The 19,572-nt window shown below is 38.9% G+C and overlaps 1 protein-coding gene across 2 annotated transcripts in view; it reads left to right on the forward strand.

Moving 5' to 3' along the window:
- The first annotated feature begins 365 nt into the window (after positions 1-365).
- The window catches only part of LOC144038918 (heparan sulfate glucosamine 3-O-sulfotransferase 3B1-like), a 33,434-nt gene continuing 14,227 nt past the window's right edge, over positions 366-19,572 (forward strand). For both annotated transcript variants that reach the window (XM_077551783.1, XM_077551784.1), the window contains exon 1: positions 366-1,081. In XM_077551783.1, the coding sequence (XP_077407909.1) occupies positions 549-1,081 (533 nt within the window). In that variant the 5' untranslated portion in view covers positions 366-548. The remainder of the gene's footprint in view (positions 1,082-19,572) is intronic.

Consider the following 19,572-nt stretch of genomic DNA (forward strand, 5'->3'; position numbering starts at 1 on the left):
GACGACCTAAAAGAGATTTGTAATACGTAATTAGCCATGTAGATGAAAATATAAGTAGAGAGCAGAATGTAGCTAAAGTGTTGCATTAAAACTACTCTGGCAAGTACAATGTATTCAGAAAGTTGCTTAGGTAAAGGTAATAGAGTAAATATAGCTCGTTAGTCGTTACACACCTCTGGTGCTGTGCGCTGCTGTAAAAGACGCTTGACTTTCCCTCTGGAGTTTAGTCCCGCCTACCTAGAATATGATTGGCTGTTGTCCGCTTCTGCCTTTTCCTGATTGGTCGGAAAGTGTGCCCGTCGACCACACCGACTGCCGATAAGTTTACAACTGCGCACACGTGTGGTACCGGAGCTAGAGATGTAGAGGATGCAAAAGTCACCTGTCATCTTTAAAAACAGAAACAAACAAATAAATTCGACGCTGACTTGCAGTAACGATTAATCCGGGTTTGAAAGCAACTTCACGCGGCAGGTATTTTCTCGCCGTGTGGATGAACCCGTCTATGTCTTCATGGCAACAAGACGACTCGGTGATGCGCGCCTAGGATGGCGGCGGCCCCCGCAGCGACCACCCAAGGATGGCGCTCGCCGGTGAACCGGACGCCCCAGTCCCGCAGAGCGGCGCTCATGTTGGGCTCGCTGCTCACTTCTCTCCTCCTGCTGCTTCACTGCCTGGCCGCCCCGCCGCGAGCCACCTCCGCGGACGAGCCAGAGCCCGACTCCCGGAGGAGGCTCGAGCGGACCGGAGCGGCGGGCTACCCGGCCTCCAGGCGCTTCTCGCGGGGTCTCGCGGACAAGCGAGACAGGGTGTCGATGCTGGAAGAACCGGAGAAGCGAGCCGGCATCCTACCGGCGCCGGGGCTGGTTTTGGGCCGGAGGGTATCGCCGAGGCTCGCAGGTAGACTCAGGCCGCTCGGGGAGGGTGCCAAGAAGCTGCCCCAGGCGCTCATCGTCGGCGTGAAGAAGGGAGGCACCCGAGCTCTGTTAGAGTTTCTCCGGGTCCATCCGGACATCAGGGCCGTGGGAGCAGAACCGCACTTCTTTGACCGCAACTATGACAACGGCCTAGAGTGGTACAGGTAATATCCCACCACGTTATCCTTAATTATTTGGGTCGAAAATATGGCTGCAAATTCTGAGACTATTTTGTGTTAATGGTATAAAGTTATTAGAAAACTAACTCCTGCCTGAAATTGAATTAGGTTTAATGTTAAATGCATAAATATGCTTGCTTGTTGAAAAATTTGCTTTGCATGACACCTGACGTTTATATGCAAATTATGAGACTTGTGTTGCTTGTTTTCATTTGTTTAGCCACACCACTTCAACAGTAGCTACTTATATTTCTTCTCAAACTGTCAATCTAACAAGTGTCAGTGGCATTAAGTTTTTGTGAAGTTTAAGCTGATAAATGCTTTACTTTTATTTGAAACAACACAATGTATTTAATAAGCGAAAAACGTTTTTATAGTCACTCAAGATTGTATTTTGACCATTAAACACAATCTTTTACTTTTTGTTAAAAGTAAGATTGTGACTTTCAATAATATCCACCATTTTTTAGTAGTGTTTGGTTTTAGCTGAAATATTATAAACAAAAAAAAATTGTTGGTGCAAATAACAAAGCGGACACGTCAAATTTGTTTCCATTTTTTTTTCAATCAAATCACAAGCTTTTGAAGTTTTAAGTGAGACAATAAAATACAAAATAAAAGTAGTCAAAAACAAATGTGATTTTCTAAAAAAAAAAGAACAAATTAAAAGAAGCAAAACTCTTCATTTGTAATATTTTAAAATCGTTATTACATTAAAATGAAGATTTGTTTCGTAAAGAAAAGTGCACAATTGAAAAGAAGCTGGTGATTATTTTTTAAACTGTGAAAAGTGGGTTATTTAAACAAAACTCAAAACAACATGGCTTATTTTCTAAAACACAACACACAATTACATATAATTTATATATATAATCTAATATATATAATATATATATAATATATATATAATTTTTTTTTAAATAAATTCAAAACCAATGCTGTCACGGCACAAATTTTCTATTATATTTTAAAACTTTTTTTTTTTTATGAAATCAAAATGGCTTTTTTTTTTTTTTTTTTAAACAAAAACACAAATGTGTGAATTACTGGAAAGAAAAAGTAAAAAAGAAAGTTGTCATAATTGCGGGTTCCAAGTTATTCCAGGAACAAGGTTCCCCAAATGAAAGCCTCTCCATGCTAAAATTCCGAGTTTGTGATTAATTTCATCTGCCACGGCGAGTGTTGCGGGTTCACGTTTCTGTGGCCCGGTGAGGGAATAATGGTATAATGCTCCCCCCACTCCCCTCCCCATTCCCATTAACTCTACTGTGTGCCTAATGGGGCTGTGCTTTACAGAAGGATTAGGGGCCATAATAAAAGGTTACCTGAGTGTCTCAGGAGGAATAATTCACCTTTTGCGCCGAGCTAACTGCCGTTAGCGGGCCAAACCACCAAACTTTCACTCTCCACAGTCACCACACACACACATAAGCAGTCTGGCTCCATGCGCGCACACAGTCTCTCTCTCACACACACACACACACACCTCCCTCTTTGTGCCTCCATGAGAGTGAACATTCTCTTTTTGCCATCACTCTTTCTCACCCTTCTGTTTACCTATTCATCCATTGTGGGATCGCATGGAGAAGGGGGCGGGGGCTATATCCAAGAGGGTCCCATCTATCCCGGGACGTTGCCAAGATTCCCCGGAATTTTGGACCGTGCCGCCAAGGACGGGCCGCTTGCCCCCCCCCCCCCCTCCGCCCCCTCCCCGGTCGCCTCCTCCTTTTTCATGCTGCCCATTTAGAAGAGGAGCAGCCTTGAATGGCAAAGAGGAATAAATAAGTGTTAAAACAAGCGGGGCTGCTCGGCAGGAGTTCATGTGCTGGAGTGCTCTCCTTTGATTGTGCCCCCACCAATCCCTCCCCCCACTTTAGATGGGAAGTGGTTGGCTCGGGGTCATGGGGAAGCATGTAGAGGCTTGTGGTTAAAGCCGGAAATGTATCCGCCTTTTTACCCGGGTCGCTGTTTTGGTGTTAAACGGCACAGACACGGCGTAAAGCGTATAAAGTCGACCGCCAATTTGCAGGCCCCTTTCGTCCACGTCTTGGTAGAATTTGTCTGCGTATTTCACACAGTGACGCAGCTTCCCACCATTAGATAATTGCACAGTTGTCATGTCGGACAACTGATTTCAACACTCTTTTAGGTGTTAGCTTAGCCAAAGCAGGAAAGTTGGTAGCTTGACTTTGAAATCCCAGCTTTTGTTTTTGGAGTTGGACAATCGCAAAATAGGACGGCAACGCAAGGCGAGATGCAAGTGTTAAACTTCACGCGCCCAGTTCAAGGCTTTACATGTCCCCTTTCACGCAGATTGCATCCCTTCGCTGTTACAACCGATACTACCTCGGAAACTTTGGAGGCTGACTTCATCTACCGTTACCTTTCGCAGAGAACTGAGAAATAGCAAAAAAAAAAAAAGCCGGGAAAAATATTGCTTAGACACACAGCGTGAAAGTTAGGGCTGTGCGATTACTTATTTCGCAATGTGATTTTTTTTCCCCTCCCTGATACATTTTTAGCGGCTCTTGTAGTTCAGGTAGGAGGTAGTTTAGTGACTATATCGCTATATTTAGCCACACTATTTTTCAAAAAAGTAACTGACTCATTTAATACCTAAGAAACAGATAACGTGTGCATCCTCCCCCCCCCCAAAATTGTGTTCTGTGTCAAGATATGGAAAGCAATCACTGAGTCAATGGTGCCCATTTTGTACCTTATCTAAAAGTATATTGACATTTCACAAACTTATGACCTGAAGTACATTCTTCCAAGCTGCAAATGTATGAGCAAATTTCCAATACCATTGCCATTTGCTATTTTGATAATGAAAGGGACCAATCATTGAAAATTTGAAATGGTGAAAAAAAAAGAAGAAAAAAAAATCTTTTAAGGACATATCACACGCGTGAAAGGGGCTGAATGCGAAAGAGGCAGCACGGCAGCTGTATAAAAGATCAAAGCAAACACTCGGCACTAGCTTCTCTCATCCTGTTATGGCGAAAGCAACAATAGCCAAAGTTTTTGTTCCAACTTGCCGGCTTTGGCGGTAGAATTTGCGTGAAAGGGAATCATAAGAAGCCCAAACTGAGGATTTTAATCTGGACACTTACTTATCTTGCCCTGTTGAATGTTGTTGACTTTATTACCCGATTTTGGGATGCTGTCAATATCGCACGCTGGCTTCTGTGTGAAATGGATTGACAAGGAAATGCCAACTGATTTTTAACAAACTGCGTCAACGCGGTGAAATGTGAAACTTAACAAAGCCAACCATCAACAGCACCATTTCACGCCGTAAGAATGCCATGTTGACTAGAAAACAAGTCCGACATCTGACTGATTTTAATTTTAATCCTCACATCTAAAAGTTATGCCATCCCTCGTCTGCATGCTGGAGGCGCGCATCCATAGCAGGATCTTTGTTTATCGCCGGGGCCAGGACGGGTCGCCGGCGCCAATCCTTCCCCGATGGGAACCCGCCGACCATATTTTAACGCCTCCTAAGCTCTTAATGGGACGTGGCAGCTCCAACAGGCCTCCTTCTCCGGCGTCCCCTCTTTCCCCCCTCCCCTCCCCACACCCCCGGCCGGCCTCACACTTGTCCCGCTTGTGGGAATTTCCACCCGGCGCCCCCAAACAGACGCTCACACGGCCAAAAGCAATGATGCAAAACGCTGTCATTTGTCATAAAAATTGACTTTTTCCACTGCATGCCACCTCACTGCTAGTTTTGCTAGCATGACACTTGGGGACCAGACATCCTCTTTTTTTTTCAGACCTAGAAAAAAAGTGCTGTGAACATGAAAAATGACTAATTGAAAAATAATTGATAACTACCAATCACTGGTTGCATCCTCATTAAGTTGCAATTTTTTTTATAAAAAAAAAAAATTAAGTACTAAAAATCAAACAAAAATGTAAGTAAATTTTTTGAATAATACTTTTTTAGAAAAATTCCTTTTTTTCCAAATTAAATTTCTAAATTTTTCCTTCTATGCTGACTAATATTTTAAATTGTATTTTACAACAACAAAAAAATTCTGTTGTGTGACTTTAAATGTAATTTTAAATGTTTAAATTTGCCAGTATTTCAGGCAGTCCAACAGGACCATCAGACAATCTCACTTAGTAGACTGCCTAAGTCATTCATCATACCTTAACCCAACAGAGTATGCATTTTACCTCCTGAAGAGGAGACTGAAAGGGTCCCCCCCAGAAATAAACACGAACTGAAAGAGGCTGCAGCAAAGGCCTGGAAAAGAATTTCAAATGAAGAATGCAACAGTCTATGGAAGTCAATGGCTTGGTGAAGTTATTGGAAGGAAGGGTTATGCCACCAAGTATTAAATATTATTCACTTTAAGTTAATTTAATCATGTCTGTTCCAAAACTTTTGCTCACTTGAAAGTGGGTGGGTTCAAACAAAAGGTGATCTCTTGTGAGTTAACACATCTGGATGTAAATATAATGAAATAAAAGCGGTCATTCTGAACATATAGCGTACACTATATAGTTAGCCAAATGTATGACAACAGCTAACATTTTCTACGTGAAAGTATTTGCGAGCCATTTCCACACGTGATCACGATTGGTCGCACGTGTGGAAAAACAAACTCCTCCCTAATCTGCCTGCCACGGTTCATCCATCTTCTCCTCTGGTTGTGGTCCACCGACGGAAGAAATGTGCTGCTCTCATTAACATGCAAATCCTCATCTAAAGAGAACAGGATAATAATGGCGTCAAAAAAGAAAGAAAGAAAGAAAGCCCGTTTATCGAGGATGTTGCTACCATTAGCTCCTCGACTCACTTGGAAAGCAATCTCCCTCCAGTCCAACATTCACTTACCGTAACAATTACCAGCGCATAGGTTGAGATTAATCGAATTACCGGGCGGCTTCCCTGCACTCGGACGCCGGTGCATCAATCACGGCGCCGAACGCCGCGCGGGCCCTTCATCACCGTCCTCGTGAGACGCCCGGCCGAGCTGTCGCTCTCCATCTATCAATAAAGCGGTCCGGGGTGGCAAACTCATTTTCTAGCACGTTCGCTCGCTTTAATCAAACCGGCTGGCGTGCGCGGCGGAAGCTGTCAGCCATCTTTCCCCCAAACGAGCGGCATGACGGACAAGACGGAAAATAGAAAAGGCCAAGACTGCGGCAACCCCCAGATGTAGCAAATGAGAGATTACGTTATTCATGGTAACGCCCACCTTGCACAATAGAAATTAACAAAAAGACTAGAAATAGTCCATAGTCAAAGTTCACAACACGCTTGGACAAGATCATGCTATGTAAATGTCAAAATCAATGGAATCTCTTGGCAATTATTAATGAGCCACCTTGCACATTAGAAATCAACAGAGTCACTACAAATTATCCACAATCACAAAGAAGTTCATGTCATGCCCAGTCACGCATCCAAAAAAGCAAGACGGCTGTCGTTTTGTTTTGGGGGTTTTTAAATACCATATGATCAACCAGTTATTCACAAGAAATGCCACCTTGCACAATAGAAATTGAAATAACTACTAGAAATATTCAACATAGTAAAAAAGTGTATGGTACACACACACGCAATGTGTGTCATTAATGCATCCACCACCATAAACAATAGAAATAAACACTCCTCTCAGTAATTGTTTAATGATAGGCGATTTGTACAATAGAAATCAACAAAACAAGAAATAATCCCCAGTCAAATCAGTCCACAGCACACTCTGTCATGTGCACAAAATCTACATATCATATATTATAATTTATGCAAATGCATAAACAGCAGTTCATAACCTTGAACAGTAGAAATGAATGGAACATCTTGAAATAATCCACAAAAATGTCCATGTCACACTTTCATGCACACTGTAGTGTACATGCCATGATTAATTACGCAGTTGATAATCTTGCCAGTTATTCATGGTAATTGTCACCTTGCACAATAGAAATTGAAATAACTACTAGAAATATACAACATAGTAAAAAAGTGTATGGTACACACGCACGCAATGTGTGTCATTAATGCATCCACCACCATAAACAATAGAAATAAACACTCATCTCAGTAATTGTTTAATGATAGGCGACTTGTACAATAGAAATCAACAAAACAAGAAATAATCCCCAGTCAAATCAGTCCACAGCACACTCAGTCATGTGCACAAAATCTACATATCATATATTATAATTTATGCAAATGCATAACAGCAGTTCATAACCTTGAACAGTAGAAATGAATAGAACATCTTGAAATAATCCACAAAAATGTCCATGTCACACTTTCATGCACACTGTAGTGTACATGCCATGATTAATTACGCACTTGATAATCTTGCCAGTTATTCATGGTAACTGTCACCTTGCACAATAGAAATCAACAAAATACCTTCAAATAATTCACCCACTCACAAAATATTCCATGGATGTGCATGCAATGTACGTGTCATATACACACACAGTTGCAGTCATTCATGACACTTCCAAACTTTGCACAATTGAAATCAACATCTGTCATCGACTGACTTTAATTTTACATTCATTTTAGCTGAACCAATCCAAATGGTGCCAGTTTGTTCATTTTTATAGACTTTGACAGACTGACACACACACACACAGGCAGGTTGGGCACTCAAACAGAGGTTTGCGCCTGAGGAGGTTCTTGCCGTCTGGCTTGTTCTCCGTCCGCGAGTCTGCCAGGGCGATTGGCGCCGAGCCGTGCTATCGCCACACATGCGGCTGCAGATAGCAAAACGTGGCGAGGGTGCCAGCGTCCGTGCCTTAGAGCGCAGTCGCTGTGGATGCTCCGAGAAAAACTTCCTTCAACAATCTTTCTGCCTGCCAGGGAAAAAAAAAAAAACTTCTTTTTTTTTCCAAAGCAAATGTTTAAGTTGGAAAGTGGAAGATGCATAGAGAGAGCTTCCTTCTTTTTGTCGCTTCCACAAAAAAGTACTACTTTCTACAGTACTACAGTCATCATCACTACATAATAAATAATACTGCGGATTTTTTTTTTTATCCAATGAAGAAAGCTTTCTTTAAAAAAAGAAAAAAAAAAGTATATATATATATATATATATATATATATATATATATATATATGTGTGTCTATATGTATATATATATGTATATATATTAAAAAAAAAAAACATTTATTAAATTTTTTTAATTTATTTGTTTGTTTGTTTTTTAAAAAAAAAGGAGAGCAATGATGATGTCAAATCGAATGAACAATACTGAGCTCTCCTGGAAGAAAAAAAATAAAATAAAATAATAATGTTACAAAAATCTCAAAGTTTAAAATAATGAATAATCTTTATTTATCCAGGTAAGGCTATAAAGCTATTCAAAAGTTACAAGATGATATAGATATATATATATATTTTTAATTTTTTAAATATATTTCTTTTAATATTTTAAAGTAGATTGATAATATTTCACAATAAAAAAAATTTTTGACTTTCAACAATAAAAAGGATTAAAAGTTATACATTTTTTATATAAAAAATATAAAATGTTTCAAAGTTTCAGCATTATTTAAAAACAAAAATAAAATATTGAATTGACAAGATGTTTTGTCTAATTTCTCAACTAAACTTTTTTATATAAAAAAAATAGTAAAAGGTTGCAAGACATCACACTATTTTAAAACGGTAAAAAATAAACATTTAAATGTGAACACAAGATTAAACATCCAAAATTCTAAATACAGTTAAGGAGCTATTTGCAATTTCAATTGTTTTTAAATACTGTAAATTGATACCATTGATACACAAAGATTGTTAAAAGAGTAAAACAAATGAAATGATTAAAGTGTTACAAGAGATCACACTGATACTTTAAAAAAAAGTTTTAAAAAAAAATAGCAAAGTAACTTCAAAACAACATTTACAATGTAATTAAAGTTTTTTATTGTCAAAAATGTATTATAATAATAGTAATAATAATAATGCTATTAACACTGCTGCTACTAATAATACAAAATAAAGTTAAAGGAGGGGAATGTGACAAGGCATTTTTATTGCACCTTTTTATTTTTAACAAGTAAAAAAATTATATAATGGAAAGTTAAAAGATATCACACTGATTCATTGTCATATTAAAAATACAATTAAAAAAATGCACAATAGTTTTTCATGCATTAAAAAAAGTGGAATGTTACAAAGTTAGTTTTCCATTTAAAACAACGGAAAAAAAGAAAACTACATTAAACAAATACGGATGATTTGCTTTGTATCTGATAATACAAATCTGATATATAGCCTGCTTTTAACTTAAAACTTTAACTATGTAGCGTAGCGCCAGCGCTTTGTAAAGGTGGCTTTTTCTCCATCGTTGTCGCTAAGAACGATCCAAGCAATTCCAGAATATCCTCGCGTATTTCTGCACACTCGAGCAACAATAAAAAGTGACCTCCGAGCACTCCTTTGGAAATATGAATCCTAAAATAAAAGCTGGGTTAATATATGGGCTAATACCTCATAAAAGGCGCAACAGCTGCTAAGCGGGCCGGAGATATGACGGAAGGGTGGGGATTCTTGGCGCTGGGGAGGGGCAGGGGTGTCGCACAGGTTGCCGACTTGTGTACACACAAACCCCGAAAGTGAACAAACAACGGAATCCTTGAAACAATGTAACCCGAGGAGGAACACTTCAAAACCATCTGTCGGCGCTCCCAGGGTGGCACGTTCAGATGGCCCCCCCACCCCACCGCACCCCACCCGGAAGCTATCGATAGAGTAGCCGCTAGCTACAGGCTAGCTAGCTAGATCGCAAGAGTTCGGCAATTACTGCTAGCCTAGCAAAGGAACCAAGTGACAATTACTAATACTTATAATAATAAGTTTAAATATAATATAATATAATATAATGTGACCAAATTGATCACGGTTATCAGTATCATCACAATGCTGCTAAAATAAATCAGGTATCAATAATAAATCAAGTATTTGCTAATGGGATTGTCAGGCCAAAATATTAGATACACTTATGCAGTTTAATAAGAGCCCAAGAAATAAGGCCAATAATATCTATTGCAAAAAGTATATTAAAAATTGAAATAAAGACACAATGTAGACAGATAATCAGGAAAAAAAAATGAAGGAAAACGTATAAAAGCTTTAGGAACATTTTTAAATTAATAAAAAAAAAATCACATATATTATATAGATATAAATTCTACATAGAATAAAATGTATGGATGAAAACAAAACATTACAAAAAACATTTTGGTGGGGGAAAAAATCCAGAACAGTTGGGGAAAAAATATTAGGAAAAAAATTATTGTATGTAAATATAAAGAAAAAAAGTTGATCATAAAAGAAATACAATAATAATATTTAAATAAAGTACACACCTTAGGAGTAAAAAAATAAATAAAATACTTGTAGATTAGACAAATATACAAAATTAACATCCATAAAATAAATATAAAAATTCTTACAATATTATACAAAATTACACATTAGTTGTTGTTTTTTTTTAGGGGGGCTGGGTCACAAAAAAAGTAAGACAAAATAATAGACAAAAATACAAAAACACATAAATATTAGGAATAATTCTTATCAAATGTTGGGGGGAAACTACAAGACAGACAACTATTAAAGGAGAACCACATTATATATTTGACAAAATATAATATAATATATTGATAAAATAAATATACAAAAAAAGGATGAAAAATAAGCATACTCAAAGGAAAATCTAAAATAATAGATAAAAAATGAAATTAAAAAAAGACTAAAAATGCTCAACTTAAGAAAAAAAACAAAAAGTCTAAAAGTCTCACTACAATGTGCAAAAGGTACCAGATAGCTTCGGGCTAGCTTACAAGTGGCCCAACAACAGCTCCTATTTTAGCGATCAGTTTGTCAGGTGCTTGCGATCCAGGTGGAGCAACCCTGCACCTGCTACCTGTCCTCACCCCCCCCCCCCCCCTTCAGGGCAGATTCCCCACATGCCGGAGGGCAGCTGCTGACAGGCACTACTTTGGAGAGCCCTGCTTGAGGCCTCACAGGTTCAGCTGCTAAGGGAATGGAAGGATGTCAGAGGGGGTGGCGGAGGTCAAGGAGTTGGCAAGCGAGAAGGGGGCCGCCCCTTCGGGGTGTTTTGAATGGCGCTCGGCGGCGTGTTGCATGCCTTCCCCTGGAGGTGAGCGTCCCACTTTTACAATCGCGACCCCTCGATAATCACTTTCACAATCCAAAGGCGGCTCAAGCGAGATCACGTTACATCCGCTGTATGTGCCCGCTACAAGCCAAACCGAGACAGACTTCCGTTAGACTCCACTTCCTGCTGTCTCCCTAAGATACCTCCAATAAATTAACCTAAAATGTCCGCTTCTAAGTAAAATGGCTGACTTTTCGGGGTGTTTTGGGCATGACTTTACACCCTAAAAACAAATTGGTCAAATTCACCCCACCCACCCAAAAAAGGTTAAATTTGACCAATTTAGCTGGAGTAGTTGGTGTTTTCAACCAACCCTGAAATGTTGGCTTCTAAGTTAAATGTCTACTCATGATAGACAATTTCCCGCTGCTCAGTGAAATGGCATTAGGAGCTCAGTTTTTATTTTTAGGGTTGACATCATAAATTCACCTACAAAATGTGGGGAAAAAAAGTCTAATAAAGGTGATTTATTTGTCCTCAGAATAATACCAACAAAAAAAGTATTTCTTGTTAGCCTCACCTATTGTTTTTTGTCCTCTTTTGTTCAACATGCCAAGCTTTTGGTTGGTCAGGAATTCTTTGAACACCCACTGACTTATTGATCCTATTGTTTCCTGGTGTAAAGGTGTCGACCTCACACGCCCGGAAGACTTTTTTTTTTTTCCTTTTCTTTTTATGGGCTGCTTTTATGTGGAAAGCGGACACCTCAAGAACGGGGGTTAAATCACCTTTACGGTCAAATCCATTTTTCCGACCCTCCCGTGTGTACTACTCCTTCGCCACTCCCATCTTTTCCCTCCCATCTGCTGGCATCCTTTTTGGCTTCGGAGCAACATTAAATCTTATCACTGGCTTCTAGATAAATGATCCAGCTGTGTCTTTGTCTTTGGACAGGGTGAAGCTACATGTGGCATATTGCCCAAGGTTAGTCTTGTACATCCTGTTTGAAATGAATGAACTAGCTTGTTGATCCAAGTAAGTGTAAACAACAACTGTAAACAATTGGTGATCAAGAGGTAGCTTAATGTGTCGTAACACTGTTTAGCGTTACTGGATATCTACTACACATTTTTTTTTTCTAATTACTTGGGACACACTCAATTGTTTACAGCTACTTGGATCACAAACATACAAATGTTCTCAGATAGTTGGATGACAAACATGCACGTGTTTGCAGTTACTTGGATCACAAACATTTTGTCTTTAACACCACAAACACATAATTGTTAGCAGCCACTTGGATTGGATTAACCATGCTATGCAAGATGAATTTTCGGGCTATTTGTGAGTACACAAACTCCCGAGAATACACCTTGTACCGAGCCCGTTGATTTCCACCAATCCAAACCATTGGTGGTTCAGACCAATCACAGAGCGACATTGTGTTTGGGGGGGCGGGATATGAAGCTGTGATGAAAGCAAGAAGCGCAGACACCGTGGGAAACAAACTAACCTAAAATGGACGCTGCAATTAAAGATGGTAAAGATGTTCGGCTCCCCCCAGTCCCCTTTGACGAGAACGAAGAAGAAAACAAACGTCAAAACAAACGTACATAAAGTGCCACATCGTCCAATCAGCTTGCAGTATTGTACAGAATGTCCCGCCTTTCCTGAGCAAATCACCGCGGAGCAGCCCCAGATTGATATTGTGGAGAACTCCCTTGAGTGAATCACAATATCAATTTGGCTATTGCCAGGTTAGGATTGGATGACAAACATACTATTATTTAGGGTTACTTGAATCGCCTGCATTATTTAGTTTTCAGTCACATGGATCATAAACCTAAAACTGTTTAAGATAACTTGGATCACAAACATACAATTGTTTCCATCTATTTTGTGCACAATAACCAGTACAGGGAATCCTCGAGTTCCAAACGAGTTCCATTCCTACGCTGGCAATTTAACCCAAATTTCCACTATAAGTTGGATTTCACCTTTAAAGTCGAAATTTACATCAAAATAATTTGTAAAAAAACAACTAAAATACATTAAAATAAAAAAAATAAGATACCGTACTTACAATTACTGCTTAGTGGTGGATGGAAAAGCCAAAGATACTCATGCACAAACACAGACAAGCGCTAGCACTAGCTAAGCAGAAACACTGGGGACAAAATGGAGGACAAGGGACAAAATGGCGGACGAGACGCGGCCATCGTAAAGTCGAAACATAGGATGAGTGTGTTGTAACTTGAGGACTGCTTGTATCACAATCATAGTTTGGTTTACAGCTATTTGAATCCCCAACATACAATTGTGTACATTTACTCTATAAAGACGCTATTGTTTACATTCACCTGGATTACAAACATTCAATTGTTTATATTTACTTGGATCACACATCTACTATTGTTTATCACAAACATAAAATTGTTCGCGATTATATGGGCAGAGGTGGCAAATCCAGGTCCAGAAAGTATTAGTCTGCCACAGTTTGGCTTTAGCCCCGGGTGCTAGCTAGCTAGCTCTTTATGTAGCTCCCATGGTGCTCATTTACCTGCTAGGGAGATAGCTAACTAGCATCAGGGGATAAAGCCAAACTGTGGCAGGGTTTTTACTTTCTGGACCTGGATTTGCCACCTCGATATATGGGTCACTAACATACAATTGTTTATGACTAATTAGATTACAAATATGCCGTCCTGTGAATTAATGACATTATACTTTAAACAAATATCATCTACACCGTACAACTTTTTGCGCAAAGGATGTTATTATGGCACAGAAAGAGAACTATTGTTCAGACTTAGTTTGGACCACATTTTGAACACTTGCTAAGTCATTTCAACCTTCAGGCACGGGGGTGGGCGTCTACCCAACGATTTGCAACATTTTATTCGCCGTCATAACCTGATCATCAATAAGGAGGAGGAGCAGCAGAATGGGTGAGAGTGGGATGTTCTTTATCCAGCAAGTACGGGCCCCCCCGACCCACATAAATTATTAACCTGGCCAATTAGCAAGACTGCATTATTCACTGGGAAGCTGCGACAGCGTCCATTAACGGCGGCGCTCTCTTCCCGCGTGACAACACGATGTTCACAGCCCACGTGTTAAGTGGTTTGCATTTATTTCCCCTTGTGCTACGTCCACGAAGGCAAGGTGATTCATTTTTGTATCCATTTTGAATTTTTTTTTTTTTTTTACGAAATTTGGTAGGCATGTCTATCGAGTAGATCTGCTAATAAGTTATAAACCATGCCTGAAAAGACACATCATATGGACCCACTGACAGTTTATTTTGAAATAGCCATTTTATGGTGTGTTTTTTTTTTTACCAAGAACTCCACAATTATTTGAAGAACAACCTATGACCTATGGAGCCAGCTCTGCCTATTTATCAGTTATTTCCAAGCAATGGGAGACACTAAATCGCGAGGGATTAGAATTTTTGTCATAGCATATAGGGGAAGTATTACAGTGTTTGACAACTTGGTAGAACCATGTAGATTTTTTTTTTTTTAACTCATTCACTTCCAGCCATTTTCACTGAAGCAACCCCCTTCGCTCCCAGCTGTTTTACTGAATTGTGACTCATTTTGCAAGGTCCACATAATATTCTGTTCTATTGCTGTAAAAACATGGAACCTACCAAAAAAAAGATTAGAGTCTCTTATTTCGTCAAGAAAAAAAAAGTATATTTGTATCTGTTAACTTTTTGCAGCAATTAGCGTTAGAATATAGCTAAGTTTCATCATTATTCCCAAACCTGTTGAAAACACTGGCAAAAAGAGCTTGTTGCAACATGGCCCTGGTTGATCTCTTATACTCTGCTGCCACCTGCTGGCATTTTTTGTAATAACTACCATTGTTTCAACCGTTCTCTTTAGGTCAGAAGCTGCATCAAAGCCTTCTGTATGCTCTTGCATAAAAATAAAAACATTAAAAAATATAAATATGTTTTTGTGAGTGCAGGACAAAGTATTAAAAACTTATTTATATGCTTTGGGGATTGAATGAGTTAAAGAATTCATACCTTAAAACCAATTTCACTTTTTTAGGCATGTCCATCCTGATTAGACCCACAAAAAATCCATGCCCAAAAATACCTCATTTTTCTTTGCTCCTTTTTATGCTCCATTTGACCCCACCTGCTGGTAGAAATGTATACATGCAATAACTCCTCCGCTTTAATCAAGAATTGTTTTCCGGAGTTCTACATCAACATCCAGTCATCTTGTCACCACGATTTATGGACCCTCATATCACCGAAATCTCTTTTTTCAGTCGGCCCCCTTTTCCGCGGCTCGCTGGACAGTTATTGGATAAGAGCCATTTATTATCATTTGCTTATCTGTGTAATTGATGCCCCCCAACCCCCATGAGCCCCTGCTTGCCTGCCATCATGTCATTGTATAAACACTCGGCAGAAGTTGGATGTTGTCAATGAAAACAGCTCATGTCCAATATTCTAAGAAGGCCATTCTTGTTCGAGAACATCGTCACCTTTAGTAAGCGTCTCATTAAGTCTGTGGAGATGCAAGCGCATCGATTGTGCTCTTTTAGGATTCACCTGCGCCGTTGATTTATGGACCATCTGAGACGAGCCGCTGTAATTAGGCTGGAGTTGTCAAGCTAAATCCTCCCCCCTTCCACCCCACCGCTGCCGCCGCCACGCTTGACGACTGCACCGGGTGAAACATTGCGTGAATGGCCCGCGCGGACCCTTCTTCTGACACACCATTTGTTACCGTCACACTATTTTCCACTCAGCAGCCCGGCGGCGCTAAATGTTATTTTGCACTTTTTCTGGCTTCTAATCGCTGTCGGCCTGAATCCAGCAGCAGCAGCAGTCGGGATCCTTCTTCACCCACGAAAGGTTTTCATGCCAGCTTTTTCATGCATGCACAAAATGGCAAAATGTGCCTTGGAAAAAGCCGCCAGCGAATTTAATAATCAACTTTTAAAACAGCTGATGACCACGTTAAAGGGAACTAAAACATTTTCTTTACAATATGTTCTATGCAGCCCCAGTAATCTAAACACAGCATTCTGATTAAGATCATGTTTGTGGAGTATGTGTTAAGCAGCAAAATCCACCCATTTTTATCCATCACAGGGACCAGCCATTTTGCTACTTGCTGTCGACTATAAATGACATCACAGTTGCTCGGGGCTCCGGTAATGATATCACAGCACAGCTGTAAGCGTCACATGACCAAACAAAAAAAAAAAAGGAAAAAAAATTGGCTTGATTGGCTGCTCTGAGCAACTGTGATGTCATTTTCAGTCGACAGCAAGTGTCAAAATGGCCGACACATGAGATGGATAAAAAAATTGTGGATTTTTGCTGCCTAACTCATATTCCACAAATGTAATATTAATCAGAATGCTGTGTTTAGAGTAGTTAGGCTGCAAAAAACACATTATTGTAAAGAACATTTTGGGGTTGACTAACCTTAACAAAAAAAAAAAAAAAAAACGGTATAAAACTAAAGTAAAATCAGTCACCACTGTCATTTCGAGTCTGGATCCAGGACCAATTTAAATATGCATTATTTGTTTCTATGTAAAAGAAAAAAGATAAATTTGCTTTTTATTTAGCTATATATATATATATATATATATATATATATATATATATAAGTAAATTAACCCAGACTATGAACAAAATCTTGTTTTATTTTAATTTTATCTTTGGTGCTACACACAAAAAATTATTTGTGATGCTGATCAGAAACAAACTTACTTAAAAATGCGTAAATAACAACAACAGCAACAAATTTGTTGTAGGACTTTGTTGTATCGATTAAATCAAGTATTTTTTTTTTTTTAAGTGTATCACAAATGTAACTCCTGCAAAGAAACAGACATGTGCTAAAACCTTTAAGCATTATTTTGTGAATGCCAAGGAGGGGGCCAGGTGGAAGGCAATAGCGGAGTATACCTTGCAAAGCACTGATTAATCAACATGTATATGCACCAGCTGTTATCAGTTCATCTTACTATCGTAAAATGTTGAACATTTGAAACTTATCAATGATCATTCACGTACATTTTCTGCTATTTTTCTGGAAGTCGATGCAATTTAATGCTTAATGTTTGGATTTGCACAAAATGCAGTTTTTAAAAAATATATAGTTTTAAATGTGTTTGCGAGCAAATCCGTCATTATGCTAATATGTCTGACAGCGCTTCACATTAGCCTCAGCTGTCGGGAAAATGAGCGGCGTTAATGTACGTCTCGTTTGGGCTGTGCTGCTTTTCTTCTAATCGTGTATCTTCTGAAGGATGGCTGTTGTTGCGCTTTCCACATTCATTGTTCTAATTGCGGCGCGGACGGCAGAAGCGTTTATCCTCTCCCGTATTCGTCGTTCGAGCCCGGCAGAGTTTTGTCACGCTGCCGTGATCTCCCTTCGGAGTTCTATCTCAATGTTAATGTGTCTTTAGGAAAATGGCGCCAAAGAGGAATATTGAAAAACATCCTTTTGATTGATACTGTCAATTATCCGGCCTGTGAACGCCTCATTTACCGTCTCCATGGCAACGCTGAGCATGCGAGTTAAAATGTTTTTTATTAGCTTTAAGCCGTATCGATGAATTGTCTCCATTGGTTAGTTGTGCTTCATTCACCTTTCACTAAGCCCCGCCCCAGAAATGCGGACAGATATCACATCATTGACGTTAATTTATTTTTTTATTTTTTTGCTTACGTTTGTGGTTAGTGTAGCTTTTGGTTAGGAATTTGTTACTCTAAAATACAATGCAGTAAATTTTTCAGTGGGTTCCTGAGAAAATGTACTTGAATGCAACGGTGAGTTGTTTCTAATATTTATCTTATAGCAACATGAGAGGGTTAGTACGCCTCACGGGGAGGTGGACCTGCGCTACACTGCATCCTTTGTCCTCGGGCCCCCGTCATGCTATTTTATTCCCAACGCCATCCGTCTCCACGCAGCCAGGCCCGACAGGCTAAAACATTAGCACGTTGTCAGCGGCAGTTCACACACCACCGTCCTCTGTTACACTTCATATTCAGCCTCGGGGATGGAGTTACCTTGCTACAGTCTGGGGAGGAAGAAGAAGAAGGCCCCCCCTGCTTTCTCACAATGTGGGCAAAAGGAGGGGGTTAATTGGGGGGGGGGGGGGTCACTATCAAGCCGCCGGCGACCGCTGGCTCCAGTTTGGCCTGGAACATTTTTCACCTTTTTCTCACCGCAAAGTGGTGTCATGTGACCTCAAACACTTCCCGACTGTTACAGTAAAGCGGTCACCAGGTGACTGCACGCTTGGTATATCATCGTAAGTGCTGCTGTTTTGGTTAGCAACATGCAGCTGAAATTACCGCTTGAAAACAAATGTCATTATATAATAATAAAAAATACAAAAAATAGTCACATCGAGACAAAAATTTGATATTTTTAGGGCAAAAAGTGCAATTTTACACCGAAGTTACAACCTTAAAGGAATTAAAGAGATAATGTTACAAGGAAAAAGTGATTTAAGCGTGAAGGAATAAGTAAAATAATTCTGATTAGCGATAGGCCGATATTTTTTTCAATGTATCGAAGTAGGCCGATAACTCACTTAGAGACGATTTTCAGGAAAAGGGAAAATATTAACATCAATTAATTAATATTCGTTTTTAACTCCAACTCTTAATTTTGTTGAATTGCCTTTAAGATTATTGAATAACTTTTCGTATCTGCAAAAGTTTTTTTCTTTTTAATTGTATTGTTATTTTTTTATCTTTCACAATAGACATATGTCCTTTAAAATTCTAACAAAAAGTTTAGGGAGCTCCCAGGGTAATCAACATGTCTTTAAAAAAAAAAAGGTTAAATGAAAATGTAAACAAATGGCTAGTTTTCTGCAGTAAATAAAATTTTGTTTTAATTTCAAACAAAAGTGCAGAGAGTTACCAATGTATGTAGCATCTCTTTTAAAATGAACTGAAAATTGAAATAAATATTTAACACAAGTTAACAGTCTGAAATTGAGCTCTTATCGGAATCAGAATTATTATTTTTTTAAATACCAATGCTTATATTTGTCAAAATGCCAAATATTGGCCGCAATAATTGGCAAAGCCACTAATCGTATCCCTAATTGTGACCTTAGAGAGAGAAAAAAAATCTCAATTCAAAGCCTTAAGTCAGGATTTTATTAAAATAAAGTTGCATTAGGTTAAAGTAGAATTTTTATTTTAAAAACAAAATTGTGAGACAGAAAGTTGTAACCTTGCTAGAATAAACCATATAAATGCTAATATTACAATGAAAATTTACATCTCATGAAGATATATTTTTCACCTTAAAAATGTTGAGGAATTTAAGATTGTTTCGAGAAAACAGCCACAAATTTTGAAGAAA

Source organism: Vanacampus margaritifer, chromosome 18, assembly GCF_051991255.1.
Source record: "Vanacampus margaritifer isolate UIUO_Vmar chromosome 18, RoL_Vmar_1.0, whole genome shotgun sequence".
NCBI lineage: Eukaryota > Metazoa > Chordata > Actinopteri > Syngnathiformes > Syngnathidae > Vanacampus > Vanacampus margaritifer.